The 22,044-nt window shown below is 31.4% G+C and overlaps 1 protein-coding gene across 1 annotated transcript in view; it reads right to left on the bottom strand.

The window, feature by feature from the left end:
- Positions 1 to 8,581: 8,581 nt before the first annotated feature.
- LOC107452224 (uncharacterized) overlaps positions 8,582 to 22,044 on the bottom strand; it is a 111,745-nt gene continuing 98,282 nt past the window's right edge. Inside the window, exons 3-5 of the mRNA XM_071182492.2 lie at positions 18,120 to 18,208; positions 13,397 to 13,589; positions 8,582 to 11,000 (exon numbers count right to left, since the gene is read on the bottom strand). Coding sequence (XP_071038593.2) covers positions 10,699 to 11,000; positions 13,397 to 13,589; positions 18,120 to 18,208 — 584 coding nt within the window. The 3' untranslated portion in view covers positions 8,582 to 10,698. The remainder of the gene's footprint in view (positions 11,001 to 13,396; positions 13,590 to 18,119; positions 18,209 to 22,044) is intronic.

Raw genomic sequence — 22,044 nt, 5'->3', positions numbered from 1 at the left:
TGCAAGTTAAGTTAAACGATTCTGCCCGATATAGTAGCTTTCTATTTACGTTAACATCACTGCTGAAGTTAATACTTGCAAACACGCAACAATGGCTTCGTATCACCACCACGGACGTGGCGGAAAGCGGCTGACCGAAAGACCTGCACGTGGTTCAACGACGGATGAGGAATGCTCGGATTTTAAAATAAAAATGACTGAAAAGTTAGAAGACATGAGAAGGAGAATTAAAGAAGATGAAAGGAAAAATAAAGAACTACTTGAGAAACTAAATCATTTGGAGCAGTCTCTCATGCCTGTGCCAAATAGGCCCGAAATACCGACAACACCAATTGATATCATTGATATGGAAACTTATGAAGGCGGTCAACTTTTGGAACAGACGGGGAATGAGTCAACCATAGATTCAGAAAGCTCAACCAAAAATATTGCAGAACCTCCTTTGAAGAAGAAGAAAAAGAAAAATAATGCCAAAAAAGCTGAAGCAAATCTAATCATGACCACAAATAGTAAGCATTTTTCACCGATAGATACCGCCACCTCCTTACAACCATCTGAATCTACATCTGATACTGACTTAGCTCCACCCAAGGAGGATTCCAGTTCAACTGTAGATCCACCCACAACTCCAGCTAAAGTTCAACCAATTAAGCATATAAAAGTTCTTATTCGTGGTCTTCCAGTTGGATTTTATACTGATCATATCTCCCAGGAACTGGCAAAGTCAGACATCATAACGCAAAAGATAATTCAGTTTAAGAGAAAAGTGGGCGAGACCTACAGGCTTCTCCCACTTTTTCTCACAATTCTCACAGAAACAGATGTTAATCGACAAATTTTCTCTATCACCAATATACAAAATATCCCGGTCAGTATTGAAAGGTTCTGAGGCGGGCAAAATCCAATGCAGTGTTACAATTGCCAAGAATTTGGACACAGTCAAAGATCATGTAATTCACCATCAAGATGTGTTAAGTGCGCCGCCAAACATCGATCATACGAGTGCCAAAAAGATAAAAATACACCACCTAAGTGTAGCAACTGCGGAGACTCTCATACAGCCAACTACACGGGGTGCAGAGCCCGTCCCCGCAGGAGGGGAACACGTGCCATACCACCAACAGCAGGACTTGCTCAAAGGTTGGTTACAATAATTAAAGAATTGCAAGAACTTTTAAAAAATAAAGAAGTGCTTCAACTGCTTCAGAGGATTATGGAAAACGCCACTCTTGCGCAGTAACATCTTTTTTTTAATTGATTTGAACTCTTATTATTATTCAGAACTCTAATTTTCTATACAGATTATTAAAATAAATACTGCATACTGCCCTTTCAAATTAAAGTTGATCATACTAGATGGCGCCACTAAGGCTTGTCAAAATTAATGTAAAATCTTCACGTCCATGAATCACGACTTTTGTATATATATAATCATCATTTATTAATGCTCATATTCAATTTTCTGTACATATTTATGGCAATTAATGTAAATATCGCTGTTCAAGTTGTAATTTTTTCTAATCAAGGCTATATTTTCTGTACATTTTTTCATAGCAATTACTGTAAATATCTCTGTTCAAGTTTGTATTTTCTCTAATCATGGTAATATTATTGTAAAGCTACCACAACGACTGCTTATATTCAAAATATTTTTAACTCATTTTTGTAATTTCATGATGAATGGGATAGGGGCCGCTGCGCGGCCCAGGTGCCCAGTTGTTTTTAAATAAAGTAAGTAAAGATACTTTTCTACCTGTTTTTCTGGGATGTGGCAAAACTTTCACATTTAGCTAGCTTGGTGAAAAAGTAAAATATCAGGGACCATTACTTGTTAATCGATGTATAACATTGTAAAACAATTTTTTTTTGCTTGTTATTATTAAATAGATCTTGGATAATTTTTCAGTCACTGATTTCAAATTTGCAATCGGTTTCTCTCTATAAACTACAGTTTTTATGCAATTGAATAATATATTCCTACTCAGGATTTTTTTAAAATTCACTGAAGGGATCCCAACTTCTCTGCTAGGTAGGATGAAGGCAAAAATGCATTTTAATTTATGATGCAATACGTTAAGTTCAAAGGCTTTTATATTATTACTTCATATATACATAATATGTACACCGTAGAGCCATTACATTATAACCACCCTGCTAATAACATCCAGGACCACCTTTAGCCCTCAAAACTGCTAGCACTCGCCGTGGCACTGATTCCACAAGGTGCTGATAGGTAGTTTGAGGTATCTGGTACCAAGCTCTCACCAACTGGTCCTGCAATTCCCTCACATTGCGAGGGGGTAGCGTGGCAGCACGAATTTGGTTTTCCAAGTAAGACTACAAATGCTCTATTGGATTAAGGTCAAGTGAATTTGGGGGCCAAGACATGACTTGAAAGTCACTGGAATGTTCCTCGAACCAATCCATGACGATTCGACCCTTATGACATGGTGCATTATCCTGTTGGTAAACACCATCCCTAACAGGAAAAACTGTTGCCATGAATGGGTGAACTATGTTCAAGTAGCTTACAGACGTCAGGGATTGTTCTATGAGGATTATGGGTCCTAATGTGCTCCATGAAAACATTGTTCTTGGGAGAGAAACCATGAAAACCTGGGCGAGCCCAATGTTGCAGATGGAGGGTGGTCATAATGTAATGGCTCTTCGGTGTATATAAAATAATTGAAAGGTATGACAAAAATAATGGGACATCTATAGAAAAACGAAGATAATTCCATACAATATTTATTCAAAGTCTTTATACAACAAATGATTTAACAAGATAAACATTAATACAGTATAAAATTTTTTGTATTGAAATTTTTATAGTACAAAAATGTGTTACCCTTACTAATGTCATGAATTTATCGCCAAAATATTTTAAATCGTTAAAAATAATTTTTCTCTTGTGATAGTTATTGGCTCTATGTTTTCACATTGTCTTCTTATTTTGGTCCTTTTGTTCAATACAATTTCTTCGTAGATTTGTTTTAATAATTAAACATTTCTAATTTTCTAATACTTTATGACGATAGATGTGTACAATTTTAACTCATATAACGAATCATGTCAACAGTTTTAATACAATTCTCATATGCACTACTTCTAAGATCTAATATATGTTCTAATAAATGATCTAATTATAAGATATATTCGTTGAATCTTATGCATAGTTCTTTTTACACAGAATAATAATGAACAAAAACAAATATATATTACAGACATAAAATAAAGAGATTTAAAATACAGCAAAATTAATTCATTTTCATTTATTGGCAAACTTTTTATAGATGATAATTCTGTTCACATTATTTATCTCAAATTTTGAATTTTCTAGTATTGTTATTATATGAATAAAATCTCATAAATAATCGACAATCTGAATAATAAGTAAATAGAGCGGAAGGAGATAGAAATATACTGTTTACTGATTTCGGATTCAAAAACCGGTGCATTTATTCAAACCAAGTTTTCAAATTAGTTAAAAGCTTTATAAACAGATGGCGCTTCTTATTGGAAAAATCGATAACTTTATTTTATGCTGCATGTCGGATCATTTTAACTGAAAATATTTACAAAGATGCAGATTAATTTTGATTTTAGACTGCTCAATATCATTCAGTCAAATGGTGGTTGTTTTGAACACTTTTTTATGTTGACAGTGCCATCTGTAAACGAAGTTTGAAATTAATTTTGGGATTGGATGTGAATGAATACCTGGTTTCTTGTGTAGAACGTTGTAGACCGCATGTTTTTATCTCTTTCCACTTTTCTTTACTTGATTTTTAAATTCGTTGGTCACTTTAGAGGTACATAGTACATGGGAGGAGTTCGACACATGGGAGTAAGATATGAGGATATATTTGTCATACATATTTACTGACCACTAATATTTTTTTCTTTAAACTTTCAACTACTTTTTTTTTTAAACCACTACCAACTTTTTAGAGTCTTTTTATTTGACAGTAATATATCATAGGAGAACAAAAAAACTGTGTTCACTATTATTAACGGCACTTATTGATAAGTATATTGATTAAAATTATTCAAATGTGAAAAGGGTTAAATTATACGCTTTAAAAATGCACAATTATCTTTCGATTAAAGGTTTCCAACCCCTTATCTTTAAATCAAAAGCTATTTATAATAATCTGTTCTTTCGGGGAGGGGGAATATTTTTTTAATATTTAGATTAATTCAAGTGTTTTATGAGTGGGAGGATTAACTACTAAACAAACTAAAATCTAACACGTAAGATCTGATTGAATCGAAATTTCTTAATTGAAACAAAAGAAACCAAAAGATAAAACTGTTAAGTATTTGCAAATGTGCTTTAATATTTTGTTTATTATTTCGTTATGAGGCTAAATATCTCAGACAGATTCTAAATGACAGTTTAACAATTTAGAGCGAAAATAACGCCTAATGTATTTCTGATTGGGATGAAAGACTCAGCATGGCGACATTTTTGTCGACTTAGTGACCATTTTGGTAACAATTAATAGTTCTGAACGCTTTGAGTTAGAAAGTGATAGGACCAATATTTAAGGAAGAATCGTCTAAAATATATAGAAAGTTCCGAGATTTCGACGCCAAGCCTATATAAATAGGAATGTGCCTTGCAGCGTAGTACTAGTAGAGAATATTAGTCTGCTGTGATAACAATGCTGTTTTGCTCTGTGAGTTCAATTAAACACCTGTAATTTTAAACCCTGTGATATGTTGTGTACTAGACTGTTATTTGAGCTGTAAATGAGTGCTAAAAATAGTCGTTTTTTTCTAAAAGATTCTGATAATAAATTTGTATAGTTCTATGGTCTCTTTTATTCATCTCCAATTGAAATCAACCCATGTGCTCCGTACAATACTATTATTTCTTGCAACTATATATGTGATTAAAGTAGACGTGTTTTCACATGTTAGTAATTTATCAAAAAAAATATTATTTTCAGAAAAGAAACTGAACAAAAATTTCAGGTTTTACGCGAACTTGTAAATGCTGCGCAAAGGAAACACAAAAATCCTAATAAATATTGCAAAAAAAGCTACAACAATTCAAAAAAAAGTTTTTTTTTAAGCTACAATATGTTTTTCCCACACAGAGAAAAAATAAAAATAGTAACAACTGGGAAACATGTTAAAGGATTTTAACCCCTTGGGGACAGTTGATTCAGAAAAGCATTCGTACAAAATCAGAAACAAGTTGTAATTAAATAAAAAACGGTAACTTAAATGTAGTCGTTGCTAATTTGACAGACTTACTTTGCTTTTATTTTAATTATTGGTAGTTTAATCATATATATAATCAATGTTCATACAAAGTATAACTAAATAGTTTTATTTTGAACAAAGTAATGGTAAATTAAATAAATCAAACAATTATAACTCCGCCCCCAAATAAACTGCTAAAGAAATACTTTGGCTACCAGTTTTATCTTTTTACCTTGATTGATACTGTTTTACGCTGGCACGTATTTGTGACAGTCGGCACGAAAGGGTTAAGAGAGAATTCCATGGAAGTTTCTTTTTAAATTTTTATTAAATTATTTAAACCGTGACTAAGCACATAAAAAACTATTTAACGGATAACGCTTGATAAATAAATATTAACTTTCAATTTTTCTTGTTACAGTTGGGAAATTTTGAGGTCATGATAAAGTCATTTAGTTTGTTTTTCAAGTCATTGGAATAAAATAATTTGATATGGAAGCAAAAAAATAATGGTTCTCTGAACAAAAGAATAGCAACAGAAAATAATCCCCTTTTTCAATTTAACATTTGTTTTTCAATGTATAATTTTTAGTTCATAATGTAAACTAAAAAAAAAACATTATATTCAAAAAAATTATATTCAAAATTCGTTAAGAATTATTAAATTATCCGGTAAAGTAAAACAAATGCCAATTTGAATTCCTAATTCTGATGTGGGGGATAATATTTTGACTGCTACAAAACCTGGAGCTTACTTTAAACTTTACAGTTATAGTTTGATTTCCAATTTTGAAACAATTTTACAAACTATTAAACATGGTTAGTAATCATTTTTACTGTTGTAAGTCTACAATGCTTGAATGAGGGCTAAATCGTCAATGAATGAGCGATTGTAGTGATCGCAAACTGTTAAGCTGAAATTTAAAAGGGGCTTAAAGAGCATATAAAAGTATTCGCAGTACAAGGCGTAACAGAAAACGAAACGTTTAAGTCCTGGTATCCTGCAGATTCCCAATAAGAAAAATCAGAAAAAGCCTTTAAATAAATCAACATGTCATACCAAGTTCTCGAGGAAGCGAATGGCAACCAACCATTATATATAGATTCACATCGTCATTGCATTAAATGAAATGCAGTAGAAAGAAAAACACTAGCAATTTCCATCTCATCTCTTGGTACAACAACCAAATTAGAGACGAGATCGACCTCGAAGTAAACAAAGATATCATAGATGGTGCTTTTCAAGCGACTCCAAAGAAAAGAAATCTAAACAGTGTAGATCTGGTAATCGTTGTGGCCAAAGAACAGGTACAACTCGACCAATCTACTCATGTAGGTAAAAGTCAACAAATAGCGACATCGTGCTGAAATTACACATTTCTCTTGATGTATTACACAAGCAGAAAGGACAACAGTTTGCGCAAGACCTGTTGCAAGAAGATGAGACATTTCGTGCAGTTCAGATGATGATGACCCTATAACAGTTGCTGCATTTCTGAACACGTATTTTACTGCGAATCTTTTTATATTCATCTGCTTTAACCCTTTTTAAAATTCTTATCAGATAACTTTCGCTAAACCTGTTTACTCAAAACAAACTGTATCTATCTTGGCCCAAGCTGGGTGGTAAAAAAAAAGTGCGTAAAAGTGGAGTTTTATTCCATATTTCAGTGAATAATCAAACTTAGATTTTAAGAGAAAAATCATATTTTCGAAAAACAAATTCTTCAACTATTAAGCTGCTAAAATAATTAACAAATCGCCGTATATTTTATGATTGAACTTACTATGTGCTCAGACACTAGTTTGTCATGTTTAATGGGGTTTGTTAGATAAACAATTAATATTAAACTTGTAGTATTTATCGAAAAGGAACTTTTTTAAATACGCATTTTATTAAAGAAACATTTTCAAATTTTTAGTTGGTCTTAGGTGGTTCAAAGTTTCTTTCCATGTTTGGAAGAAATTCACTGATTTTTTATTAGAAAAAGTGCGTAAAAGTGGAGTTTTATTCCATTTATCTTGGTTAATAGAATAAATTTCACGATTATCAGTTTTAGAAAAGGAGATACGACAGTCGTTAATTGTGCTGTTTTCTTTTGGAAGACAATGGTGATTTCTGAGTGGAGGAAGGCGTATAATTACATAAATGTGAACAAAATAATGAAAAATAAACAAAGCAAACTGCATTAGTTTCTAGCAATTTTCCTTTGTACTAATGTAATTAAATTGAAAAAAATGAAAAGAAAAGATGCAAATGCTACATTTTTTCCAATGTCCGCCAGAGGAATCATATTCCGTCCTACAGGCATTCACAGGGCAGATTTGTGGGCCACTTTTTCAGGGGCACCTTATTAGCTGAGCCAAAGTTGCTCCCACAGTAAGGACAGATAGTACAGAGAATGAAAGAACGTCCATGCCTTGCCCAGGATTATAACCCAGAATCTTTCTGATACGAGGCCAGTTTCCTGACACTGGCCGGTCGGCATATGAAAGGACGACTTTAATGTAATATTTTTAGACCCAGCAAATTCGTAGTATTAATGGTCTGAAAGCAATATCACTTCAGCTTCGACTTTAATTTAAACTATATTTCTCTAAAAAATGAAGAAAAAAAATATGAATTGAGAAATATTGATTAATTTTCAACTAAATTTAAAATTTATCTGCAAATGCGAAAAAAGCGTATGAAAATTGTACTCTTATAGAAACATAATTTTCACACATTTCGAGGTGAATATTTCACTTCACTATACGATTTTTATATGTATTTTTTTTTAAAGTATCATTTCATTTACAGTAAGGCATAGCATTGAATATAGAAGGAAAATTAGATTAAAAATCATGTTACAAATATTATTGTGAATATGCGAAAATAAAATTAAGAATAAAAATGCATACCAAGAAGCCGTTTATAAATTACCTTCTGCCTAAAAAAACTCGCACTAAGGAACTTATTTTTAAAAAAAATTTCTGCAACTTAACAATGATTATGTAATGATTTTAATTACAAAGATTTAAATGTTTTCCATGAACCAGTTGAGTATTTATTTTTAATGATAAAGTAGTATTTTTCTGTTTTATCCTTAAATTCCTGAAGTAAAATTGAACTAAGAATTGGTTAAATTAGAAATTGAATTGATAAAACAAAATGAACTTTTTTTAAAAAAATAAGTATAGCATTTAGTGTTACAAAATTTGCTTAATCGCAATTAATGTAATAAATACCAAAGAATTACATTTAACATTCAAAGTATATACCAGGGTTTCCGCAGGCTTTAAAAAAATCTAATCCTGGAAAGTGAAAGTCACGTTAAAGCTTACAAAAATTTATTACCAATTTAATAATTCAGAGCTTTAGTTGAAATTTTTTTTTGAAAGGTATGTTTCATTTGAAACGTTATACGTGGTTGTGGTCACTAATGATTCGTCTGATTTGGAAAATGAATGATGATAAGAAATTCGTCTCTTTATTGCTATAAATTATTTTTTTTTAAGCCTGCGGAGAACCTGTTTTAAGAAAACAAGCATATAGTTTACAAAGAATTTATTTTGTTTCTATAAACTATGACTTCCATCCAGGTTATGAAAATGAAACTAGATTAAGTAATTAAAAACTCTACGGTTTCAGGGAAACGAAATTCTTCAAATCGTAAGGAATATGTTTTGATTTTAATAACCAATGGACATTTTAAAATAATTAAACTAGTAATATGATGAAATTTTATTGAAGTTAAACTAACTGTAAACCGTCAGATTATGGAACTTCAGCTGAGTACCAGATGAAGATTTACGAAATTCGTCATGCCTCCTCACCACGTTATCAGAAATACGTCATAATGAGAAGTTCGCCAAATTAATAAAAACTTCGCCACAGTCATCAGAAATTCGTTGTAAAAACATCGGCACACCATAACCTGTAAATTATACTTTTAGTTTAGATTAGGCAAAAGCCAAATCTATTATCAAATTGTATATTCATCTTATCAATTTAATAAACAATTTGTTCTCCTGAAAATAAATTGTTTATTAAATTAAATAAGTGGATAGGTTAATTAACTAAGTTTTGCTGCAACCAGAAGAAAATATTTTCTCGACTTCACCGTAATTAATGACTGCTGACCGTAATTAATTGCAATCTTTTAACTCAGAAGAAAAGAAAATATGGAGTCGGAGTCGAATAAATTTTTTCAGGAATCTGAGAAGAAAATATTTTCTCGACCTCACCGTAATTAATGACTGCTGACCGTAATTAATTGCAATCTTTTAACTCAGAAGAAAAGAAAATATGGAGTCGGAGTCGAATAAATTTTTTCAGGAATCTGAGAAGAAAATACTTTCTCGACTTCACCGTAATTAATGACTGCTGACCGTAATTAATTGCAATCTGTTAACTGAGAAGAAAATAAAATACGGAGTCGGAGTCGAATAAATTTTTTCAGGAATCTGAGAAGAAAATATTTTCTCGACTTCACCGTAATTAATGACTGCTGACCGAAATTAATTGCAATCTTTTAACTGAGAAGAAAATAAAATGATTTTCTTACTTTCTTAATGACGGCAAACTATTTAATTTATATTATTTTGTTGAAAACTCAAGCTAGTAGTAGTGCCATCTGTGTATATGAAATGACAATCATCGTTAAAATGGTGAATAAAGAAGTTTTACTTGCGGAATCGCACTGCTGTAGTTTATAAATTGAAAACATTTAAATTCATTTTATCTTTTGCAACATCACGTTTTCACACAAATTTAAATCACAGATTTAAAGCTCAATTTCACGCATATTGGATAATAAAATAATTATACTGTCTGTAATTATATTAAAATAAATAATATAACAGTATTAACTTGCACTGATATCTGAGTTAAATATAAAACAAAAGAGTAAAACCAAATTGAAAAGTTAAAAAATAAAAATAAATATCGGTAAGGTTTGTTGGGATACGTGGGTGCTCATAAGACATGTCGTTTACATAAACGATATTGCTATGTCGGAGAAATATTATCGTATCGGAACGTGGGAAAGCCCGTATGCTTCTGCAATGCATTTTACTAGATCCTATATCGTTCGTCAGTGTCGTATCGTGCTAGGAAAAAGCGATCTAAGGTTAAAGAAAGTAATTCTTTTATCCTGTAAAAATTATTTAGACAAATATTCATAAATATGTGCATAAAAATATTACTGAAATTAAAATAATAACATTATGAAACATTTTTTTTTTTGGTTTTGTTTTCTGTTGCATGAGATTTTTGAACGAATCTTCAATATTTTCGTCTGGTGCCCAGATAAACAATAAGAATCTAACTTTTCTCTGAGTGATGCGCTACGCAGTTCTAATATTTCGTTTCCCTGGAAGAAATGCAGTTAAAAAACACCATAAAAGTTCAACAGTACATTGGTTCAGTAGATCTGCGATGTTTGATGAATTGAATAAGAAAATTAGATTAGTTTCAGAAACACAAATATGAACGAATATTCTTTACAACACCAAGAGGTTGTCACATGATTTCGATTTGGAGCAAGCTTTTTTCAAGATTCGTTTAAGAAGACCCTTGGCTTTGCAACCTGCACACCCATGGCATTTACCACCACGAATTTTGGTCCCACCCACACCAGATCCTAAGCTTACAGATTCTCTTTTCTGCAAAGTTCTTTCTTGGGAAGACAGTTTCAGACGTATTTGAGAAAGAATGCCAACCAAAAGTTCGTCGACATGATGGTTGATGCCTGCTGAAGTTTCTATAAATTTGCTCCCTTCTTCAATAGCTAGAGAACGTCCATCTATGAAAAATCAAAAGTGCATTTAGAATTTTAAGAAAAAATATTGAGGTTGGTCAAAATAGCAAATGTTTTGGAAGAATTTTCATGACAAAACTATTAGCACAATTTAAAAGATCATGCTTGTATATTTTAGAAATTATGTAATTTTTTCCCCATATAAAACTTGTAACGACCATTGGAAGCTGATGATGGAAAGCTATGCAGTGGACTTCAACGAAAGCTTCTTTGAAAAGCTGATAGATGCCAAGGACTTTAAGCCTATTGCATTGAAACATCATATTCTAGGCATCACTATTAACATACCTGCGAACTCTTCCGAATTTTCCGAAAGATTTTATTTTCATATTTAAAGTGGTAGTAAAAATATGCTATTTTTTTCTTTTATAAACTTAATTTTTAAATGATTTTGATCACCACTATTCTTACAAAAATTTAGCACATATATTAATATGCGTTACTATCATGGTTGTCAACTTAAGCTTTTTCAAATGCAACGTATTTGTTTGCTTAAAATTGAAGTTTTAATTTCATTTTAATACCACCGGGAAAAATGATAATGGAAGGGATTAAAAGTTGGCAGGTATGCTATTATGTATAGATTCTCCTCTTCATTATACAAGCTGTATTTCTGTTTAAGCTGAACTTTTTATTCAAGAACTTAAATTTTATATTTATTACACTATGGGTTTTATCACCACATTGTATATAAATACATAGTCATAATTAAACGTTTATTTGTTATCAAGAATACTTTTTTACTTCTATTCCCACCATCTTATCGAACCACTACATAAATTACGATCAGGGTGAATGGATAGAGGGCCGTGAGCGGCCTCAGGAACTCAGTTCAGTTCAGCATAGGGCGTTGTTAGAGCTAGGGCGATTAAGTAAAATATTTTCCCTATAGGTGTTTTTCCCTCGTAGAGAGTTTGTTACTTAAATGAGTCTTCCAATAACAGCTCAAAATTGAAGTTAATGATTTAATATTAATGAGTCATTATCTAAAGGGATAAAATTTTAAATATTAAGACGTTGAGCGCCACGCTAATTATACATGGCTTGCCCATCTGGTCACGGTAAATAACTACAAACTAAATTTGCAAATATTAGACGGATTTTGCTATTTTTTTAGATGGTTTGTCATGGCATATCTGATAAAAGTGGTGAATTGTATAAGCCTACGAATTGCTTGAAAATAGTGGTGGATAAAAATCTACTAAATTGAATTTATTAAGCAAAAAATCACAATAATTAAGTAAATTTTGAATAAATTTTCTGCAATTCCATAAAAGTGTGTAAATTTTATAGTTCTATATCATGTTATACATTGTCAGCCAGCTGTTTTTCGCGGCCTATGTGAAAGGTCAACGTCAGCAAGTGGTGGCAGACGCAGCCTAAATGTAATTTCAGTGTCAGCCACCGGTGACTGACGCGGCCTAAATGGAAAGTCCAGTGTCAGCCACCGATGGCCGACGCAGCACTCAACGTGTTAACTAACTTAAAAGTGTAGTTGTAATAAAAACAGGATTTTCAAATGCAGTTTTTCACTTCTCTCCTGCGTTTGGAGTGGTAGGAAGAAGGCTATAATAGATTTCAGTTTATAATGCAATACGTTAAGTTAATTTTTTTTGTTGCAGCCAAAACTGTTATTTTCAAAGTAGCTGACAAGTGTATATGTACGTATATAAACCTGCATGTTCCTTATAAACTTGTACATTCAGACAGAAAATAAACTCTTCAAAAAATATAATTTAAAAATTTTTTTTAGCTTTATGAAGAAAACTAATTTTAGATTTGAAATTCACGCTCTGGAATTAAGATCAGACCTTGTATAACGGCAACAAAAATATTTGTTCCCTTGTACTATTAGAACGTCAGGCATCAGTCAAATTACTCCGATTTCGCAAAAATTATTTAATTTTAATATTTGATGAGCTAATAAAGTTTTTACATTCATTCTTGAATGTTTGGACAAATTTGTCTTTAATTGATTTTCATAATAAATAGTTCATAAATTTCCCTCTCGTAATCTTTATGTGATTTAGAATGTTAATTGGATACTTATTTATTATCTTTTTTATTATTCAATCGTAACTACCACAGTGACTTGCAATTTAAAGTATTCTTTCCTAACACAAAAGCATTCATTCCATTAATTTTCAATAGTAAACTGAAAACTATATTTTGTAAAACGTTGCTAATTTTAATATCTTCTCATAAAATTTTGAATTTTACAAGTCACCACTTTTTTGCATTTTTTAATCGCTCGTGGCAATCCCGCGTGAATAAAATCCATCGTTTGACACTGAGTATCCCTTTTAGGGCCGATTAAATTCGATATTTAATTCAATTCAATTCGCAAATCAGTAGTAAACGCGTGGATTAAAAAAACTTACCATCTGTAGAAAGGACACGATGTCGTGCAAGATCTGTCTTGTTACCGACTAGGATGACAGCTTTCATATCAATGTTGTCCCACTTATGAATCAACTTGAGAATCTCTTTTGCAGATTGAAGACTTCGTTTAGAGTTAACGGAATAGACCACCAGGTAAGCATCAGGGCCGAACGCTTCGGTGAAATTTTTATTCTGTAATAAAGAAAAAGAAATAAGTTCAATAATAATACTACAGAGAAACGCTCTTTAACTAAATTCTCAGAATCGGAAGAAAATTTTTACGGGCCTTAACCCCTTAGCGGCAACTGTCACAAATACGTGCCAGCATAAAACCGTATCATTCAGGGTAAAAAGATAAAACTGGTAATAAAAGTATTTCTTTAGCAGTTTATTTGTGGGCGGAGTTATAATTGCTTGATTTATTTAATTCACCATTACTTTGTTCAAAATAAAACTATTTAGTTATACTTTGAACTAACATTGATTATATATATGATTAAACTAACAATAATTAAAGTAAAGGCAAAGTAAGTCTGTCAAATTATCAACGACTACATTTAAATTACCGTTTTTTATTTAATTACATCCTGATTCTGATTTTGTACGAATGCTTTTCTGAATCACCCGTCCCCAAGGGGTTAATTAAAAGGTTAATAATATCTTCAAAAAGAACTAGCTACTAAATGTTCTGAAAATGGTTGTAATTGTAGTGGTTGTATTTAACACCAAACAGAGAATTATTTTACTAGTGAGCATATTTAGAACACATACTTGACCATAATTGGATGCACACATTTTGCACGAAAGAACATGTTTGATATTGAACGAAGGATAGTTTTCTGGCTTAATTTATAAGTCAATTTATGTTCAAAAAATTACCTAAAACAAATTACTTAAATATGTATTTTTAATACAACTCTATCATCGCCTTTTGAGACACAGTCTGCATAATTGTGTGAGTTAAATATTAAACCAATATGAGCATAATAGTAATATATACATTTTAAAACAAGTTTAAACTGAGTAAAAATTTCCTTCTCTAAAAGCTACCATTTTAGGAATAAAAATATCTATTACAAACTTTATAATTAGATCATGAATTTTACAATGTATTCTATTGCGTAGGGATTATATGCTTATTGTGTAAGATTAATTTTTATAACAAAATAAATTTCCTAACAGTTTGTAAATTTAAGCTATTTATGCAAAAAAAATTTAAATTGCATTTGTTTATAAAAGGATGGGTAGAAATATTATATTCAACGATATATTTTAAAAAATAAGAGAAATAAAGGTGAGTTACTACATAAGATTTAGAGAAGTAGCGAGTGATAATTTATAGAACTCCCTCGCAGATTTTTTTCTCTCAAAATTAAAGCTATAAAACTAATTAATTAATAATTTTGGTACATTAATGGTTTATTTCTGCACATTTGCCTGCGATTCGGTTTTTAAAAATATACTTGAAATATTGCTTAAACTCACGAAAACCGTAATAGATACTACTAAAAAATTCATTAGACGTAAATAATGCAAAAAAAAAAAAAATATCGCAAACTATAGTGCCATATACAATTAATCTCCAAAATATTCTGCTGAGCAAAGCAAATATTAATGGTTTATTTCTGCACATTTGCCTGCGTTTCGGTTTTTAAAAATATACTTGAAATATTGCTTAAACTGACGAAAACCGTAATAGATACTACTGAAAAACTCATTAGTCGTAAATAATGCAAAAAAAAAAAAAATCTCGAACAATAGTGCATATACAATTAATCTCCGAAATATACTATTGAGCAAAGTAAATATTTAGAATATACTATATAACTATTTTTTTATAATTATATTCTTTCTTCATATAGATCTCTTTAATAGTTGAGTTTGGTCGCGAAAAAAGTACTCTCTTAATAAATGAGTTCAGCTCTAAACTATATAGTGCTATTTTGTTGCCATTAATTTAGATAAATTTGCACAAGAAAACTAATGAATAAATGGCGTCTTTATGTTCTATTTTTTAAGCTTCCCTTTGTTCATTGATGTCTTTAAGGTTAATGCCCCACGAGTAAATTACACCCATTATCAACAAACCCTTTTACCTCTAATGCAGTCAATACACCCTAAAATAGAATCTCAACTTCCAGAGATGTCAGATCCCTCAGCCCGATACTGGGATTCATTTTTTCCCCTTTCAACAGCGGCAATTAACAAGTCACGTCAATCCCTGAGCATCTTAAGTCTGATGGAGACGAGAGCGAAGAAAAGGATTTAAATAAATTAAGACTGCCAGGCGCCGTAATCGGGATCAATTGGAGACAGATGTTGTGTAAGTGAAACTATGGATTTAGAGAATAGGTTATGCTGCGAAGGTCATAAAAATAAAAGGGTTCAGGATATAATCCAGTGCAAGAAACTAACATTTTTTGATGTTTGTTAAAAAGAGAATAGTACATCTGCAGAAATAATGCAGCTGCTGTTTTGTGACAATGTGACTAAATATATATTGGCATTTAATGTCTTTTTTTTAAATTAAATTTTATAACATAATTCGAAACAAATTCTACGCAATAAATGTTGCTACTACTATTAAATCGATTGCCTGAATTAAAATGCTGGTAGCAGCGGCAAGAGCTTTTAATATCTCAAATAGCAATGATAAAATTAGTTAAATGTGAAATGAAAAAAGGAAAATGAAAACCTGCATTTGCTTACAATATGCGTATTAAGAGTTAGAGTGATTTTCTCTCAAATAAATACTTTTCGTACCTATTATGGAAAGGGTATATTTTAGGATTTCCTCTTCAACCCTTTGACGAAGAAATTTTATTTAATACTTTTTCATTATTGTGGGTTAATTTAGGTCAAAATAAGTAAAAAGTGTTAAAGTTAGCATTTTAATAATTTATAGTTATGAAATACAGTACGAGACACCAGCGTTTTTCTGAGTTAGAAGTAAAACTTTTCAGACACGGCTCACTTCCAAGCAATAATTTTTCAAATTTGTCTTTACTTAGATCTAAGAAAAGTAGTTGTTCTTCATGTATATATTTCTTTAATTTTCAAAATCATATGCATACCTGCCAACTCTTCCGGATTTCCCAGAAGATTTTATTTTTGTATTTAAAGTGGTAGCAATACTCAGGTTATTACAATTAACTTTTTGGATTATAATGATAATTATAAATGAGTTTGACCACCACTACATATAAATAATTACAATAAATATATAAAAGCATAATAATCCTTGCGCAAGCAGATTTCAACGTGATCAAAATATAAATATATTTTTGAGTCAGATCGTTTATTGTTTTACAACCACTCTAAAAATCCATTCTCGGAAAGAGTGAAGGTTGGCAGGTATGCATACCCTGAGCAGGGCTGTCCATACATATCAAAACGGAAAAAATTAAAAACTGGTAACAAATTTCATTTTTGCCTTTTTTTCGGGAATTATAAAATACCTATACCTACCAATTATTTTTAACACATACAATTAATCTATTGAATTGCTTCTTCACAGAGAAAAAAATAATAAAAATGAATTGTTTAGTGTTAAGAATGTATTTATTCCTAACGTAAATGATCTTGCTTTGAAATAGATTTGCCGCCAGTTTTCCCCATTTTCCGTCTCGCTTTCAGGCCTGCTGAGCAGGATTCGAGCCCACAGCCAGGTTTGCAAACTACTACGCTTTTTGTAAAATATTTTAAAGAGTGGTAGGCATCTGAAAACATAACCCTTCAGAATTTAAAGTCAGTTTGCCAACATTTTAATATCCTCACCAGGAAAGTGTTGATATAAAGAGGCGTTTCATATGAACTTTTAAATCATTTAAACGTAGTGGCGTAGAAAGTAAGTTTAAATGAATAAAAAAATAAGACATTTAAACATTAACTTATCTACCACTAGAATAATTTTTTTTACAGAAAACCTAGAAAGTTGGCAGTTCTGCACAGGCATTAGCTTCGCAGTCAGGAACACTAACCGCTCGGCCACCTGGCAGGCCAAAATTAATTATACATATTTTTATAATTTATTAAATATTATACGCTACCAATCTTTTTCTTTTTGAAAGAAGTATTAGCGAGTATCATTACACCGACGCATGAGAATCCTATCTACGATGCTTCTGTGATATACACATATCCATTGCACTCAAATTCCCAATTTTGTTCTTTCAGCTCTTTAAAAATTTTTTTTAATATTTTCTATACGTAATTATTCTTTTAATATTGTATAATTCAGACATGTTTTCTTGCGTTGCCTACTGGCAATTAACTACGATGAATATGCAAATGCCGAAAGGTAGATACCTAAACAAGTACTTTTACAGTAAACGTCAGGAGAATATTTTCAACTTCCAGGTTCAATCTCAACCACTAATCTCTTTTGGTTGAATAAAATATTTTTCCAGGTAGGAAACAGCCCTTCATAGATTTTATATTGATAAGTAAATCATGGTAATGAGCGTCAACGATCAGTGTACCATTTCTTACATTTTCCAGTTACAATTCTTGTAGTGGTAGTCATATAACAAATTTAACTATTTAAACGCATTATATTTTTCAAACGATTATTGCTTGGATGTTTGGACAACTATGGATTTATTTAAATTAATTATATGTAGTGGTTATAATAATTATTATAATTCACCTTTCTTAAAAAATGATAAGAAATATTAACTTGCGCCTTTCGTAAAAACTTTAAAAATAAAATATTATACTCACACTATCTCCAACAAACTGATACTCAAAAAATACTAATTCTGATTCGGAGCCATTTAGAATCACGCCAACCGATTTTTCATTTTCTTCATCTGAAATGAAAATTTTTAATTCACACAACAATTCCTAACAAATAAATAATTAAATAAATACTCTGCAAAGAGATAAAATCAATACATTAGGAAGATTTCTTATTAGAGTATTTCTTATATACAGGGATATCACGTAATGAAGAGTCATTGTAAAGATCTTGGGTTCGTTCCCAGTGGCAACTTGAAACCCTCTCAGCTTCAGATCGATGGGCACCAGTTTATCCTAAAGACCGAGATGCCAACTTGCTCCGGACAGCAAATATCTATTTTAAAGTGGTAGTTTATCAATTGCAATTCTTAGCTAAATAAATTCAATTTAGTAGATTTTCATCCACCACTATTTCTAAATAATTCGTAGGCTTATAAAATTCACCACTTTATGGTACTTATGTTATGCTATACCTTTCAAAATAGCAAGCAAAAATAGTGCAGAGTTATTTACCGTTTGTTTAATTTTTTTGGCTTGTCTGGAGCAGTTGGCATCTCTGTAAAGAGGCCTAAAGGCCTGGTTTCTTAGGACAGGACGCCGTCAGCTGGAAATCAGCGCTAACTTCTGATTGGTCCATTTGTGAGTTTGATAGTATACGTCATCGAACGCTCATCTTGAACTACAATTGCCGTCCAACTCAACTGCAGTTGGATTACAACGTGACGTTAACCACAGAAGCAATGGCGGACAACATCCAACAGCACATTGAAATCAGACAAGATTTTGATTTTGACATTAAACATAGCTTCTTCATTAAACATAGCACTCTTCATTTAGCTCAGCTATAATGTGTTTTTTCTTGGACAAAGTCATTATTTGTTCTCTAAAACACTGGTCGACAATAACAAAATCAATGCAAATTCAAAATAAATATTTGTTTACGTTATTAACGCATGCGCAATGAGAGATAATGTCTGCGTTGGACCGACTGCTCACGCTGAGCTAACAAAAAAGTATTTTTTTGGCGTCAGATCTACGTCAACTTTCCGCTGACGCCCAGATAAGGCGCTAGTTCTAAGAAACCAGGCCTTGAGCTAACAAACCAGTATTTTGTTGGCGTCAGCGTGACGTTGACGTCCCGCTGACGCCCAGATAAGGCGCTTGTCCTAAGAAACCAGACCTTAAATGTTGACCACAATCACGCCATTGTTCAAAAAATTGTGGAGCTTTAACCATCGTGACCTCCTGGCTCACAACGGGCTGTTGAGAGAATGGTTTTGAGATGTCATGTACACCTACTGTAAGGATTGGTAAAGGCTTAAGGAAGTGGGATGTTTATGTCTATTTTATACGCAAATTACGATTGGATTGCTGTATGTTGCATATTTGAGGGATGATCAAATTTTGGGAAATCAATTATATTGAAAATCGGTACCTTGGTCTCCCCGAGATTTATTACGGAGTGAAGATCGGTGGTGCTGGGGAAAACAGTTTCTGTCCTTACATAAATTCGTTTTTTCTTAGAATCAGCTTTAATAGACATAAATCGCTTGACCTGGACCTTGATCTTCTTAAAAGTAGATAAAAAATATCATTTCGTTTAGAAAATATCTAATAATTATAAATTTATGCATGCACATTTTATTCATAGGTTAATAGCAACGAAATGAAATGATATCTGGATTTGAAAAACAATTAAATGTATCTGGAAAAAAAAATTGAACTCAGGTATATAGAATATGCGACACAATAAACAGTAATAATGAGAAGTAATTTTAACTGCTAACAATGTTCAACGATAACCTTAAATCATCTAACTGTTTTCATATCGGAAACAGTTTATATCTGTCTTCAGACTTCATATTTTTAAAAATTTCGATGGAAATGTTAAATCTGGCAATATCTAATCTCTTTTTTTATTTTAATTTATTCTTTTTTTTGTTACTTTTTACTTCAAATCAACAGCAAGCTTATAAAATGAAAATTGCGAGAGAGAAAACTTTTTCTTTGAACAATGGATAAATGAATAAATAATTATTGTAAAAAGAAGGAAAAAAGAAAATTAAAAAAAAATTGTGATAATTTTCGAACAAATAGAAATTTTGAAAAAAGAGAAGAAAAAAAATACTCTCGCTAATGTTAAAGCTCAAAATGGTCACTTTCAGAAGTAAAATTTCAACTTAGTAGTTGCATTTCATTGGACAGTTGATATTGATAAAAGAACATAGCTTTTTTACTGAAGAGCTGCTCCGGACAAGCCAAAATAATTATTAAAAAAAAAAAAAAAAAAAAAAAAAAAAAACGGTAAATAATTACAAAGTAAATTTTTGCTAGCTTTTTAAGAGGTTTTGCATGTCATAAGTATTCATCATGATCATCAATATTTATCTGGGCGCCTGGGGCCGTTAGCGGCCTTTTTCCCATTCGTCTTGAATTGTGATCTTTAGGGTGGTTCTTTCTGGTAATTGGAATGCAATTGAAGTAAAAGGAATTTAAATATTTTGAATTTTGGATAAAATTACGTCTCTACAAAAGTAAGCTGCAATCGCCTGAGGTTTATGTCTTCGATTAAGTTTTCAAAAGTAAAAAGTTCGTTGAATCCTGCGGTGTCACAGTTTATGTTTTTTCAAAAAATCTGAAATTTAGCTTTGCAATGTGATGATCTAAAGAATCTATGTTGAGGTCGCGATGTATGTTTTTATTTCTGATAAACCATCTTGCTTTTGTTATTTTCCTGAGGATTTTGTTCTGGCATGTTTTGAGTTTTTTAAGGAGTAATGTGGAGATGTTGCACCAAGCTGGAGATGCATAAGTCAGGATGGGACGGATCTTTGAGATGTAGAGTATACGTTTAAGTCTAAGTTCCATTTTGGGGTTCTGAAGGAGGATTTGTAATCTGTGGCAGGCTGCTCGTGCTTTGTTGATAACTGTTTTGATGTGATCTTTCCAATTAAATTTACTGTTAATGACCAGATCAAGGTATTTTGCGCTTTTGACTATGGGAAAATTTCAAAGAGAACAGTTTGTTTTTGATGACATAATTATTATGAAGCGTAAAATTATACATGCCTACGAATTATTTAGAAATAGTGGTGGCTAAAAATCTACTAAATTGAATTTATTAGACCAAGAATCACAATTTATAAGCAACCACTTTAAAATATATATTTGTTGTCCGGAGCAAGTTGGCATCTCTGTACAAGTTTAGCAGTTTCTAATTCTCGAACTAATAATGAAATCTTGTGTTTTTTTATTCCTTAGAACTTCTTGAACATTTTTCAACGCATCTTCGTAATTTCAAATTTCTAAATCTGAGCAGCAAAGCAAAATGCAATGTTCAACAAAAATAACTGAGAAAAATTTCTCAAAAAAGCATTTAATTACGACAACTTTCGAACAAATTGGACTCTTACAAAACACCAACGGCGGTTATAAAAAAATATTAAAAAATAAAATATTCCTTGAATTCATTGTCAGGAGTAAACTGAAAAAAATATACTAGAAAAAAATTATAATTTTTATCTAATTTAAATAAATTTTTGCTGTTTATTAAGACTCCATTTTTTTGCAGCTTAAGGCACACGTGGCATCTGTGACTATTTTTAATTTACTTAAACATAAAAAACTTAAGTAATATTTTAAAAAAAAGAATATGCAATTTAATCCTCAGTGTTCAAGAAACTTTCATGCAGGGACACTTTTTTTTATGTCACAGTAAAATTTTTTATTTTTTGATATTAAGTAAAAACTCAACACGTCATGGTTCGCTTCTTTCAAACTTATTTTGTTACGAGAGTAAAAGTAATCATTAAAGTTCTTCGACCATTAACCCCTTGGGGACGGGTGATACAGAAAAGCATTCGTACAAAATCAGAATCAAGTTGCAATTAAATAAAAAACGGTATCT

This window comes from Parasteatoda tepidariorum, chromosome 4 (assembly GCF_982258835.1).
Source record: "Parasteatoda tepidariorum strain Cologne lab strain chromosome 4, Ptep-v5.0, whole genome shotgun sequence".
Lineage (NCBI taxonomy): Eukaryota > Metazoa > Arthropoda > Arachnida > Araneae > Theridiidae > Parasteatoda > Parasteatoda tepidariorum.
Note: the sequence above shows the minus strand (reverse complement) of the source record. Positions and strands in the feature narration are given on the sequence as shown.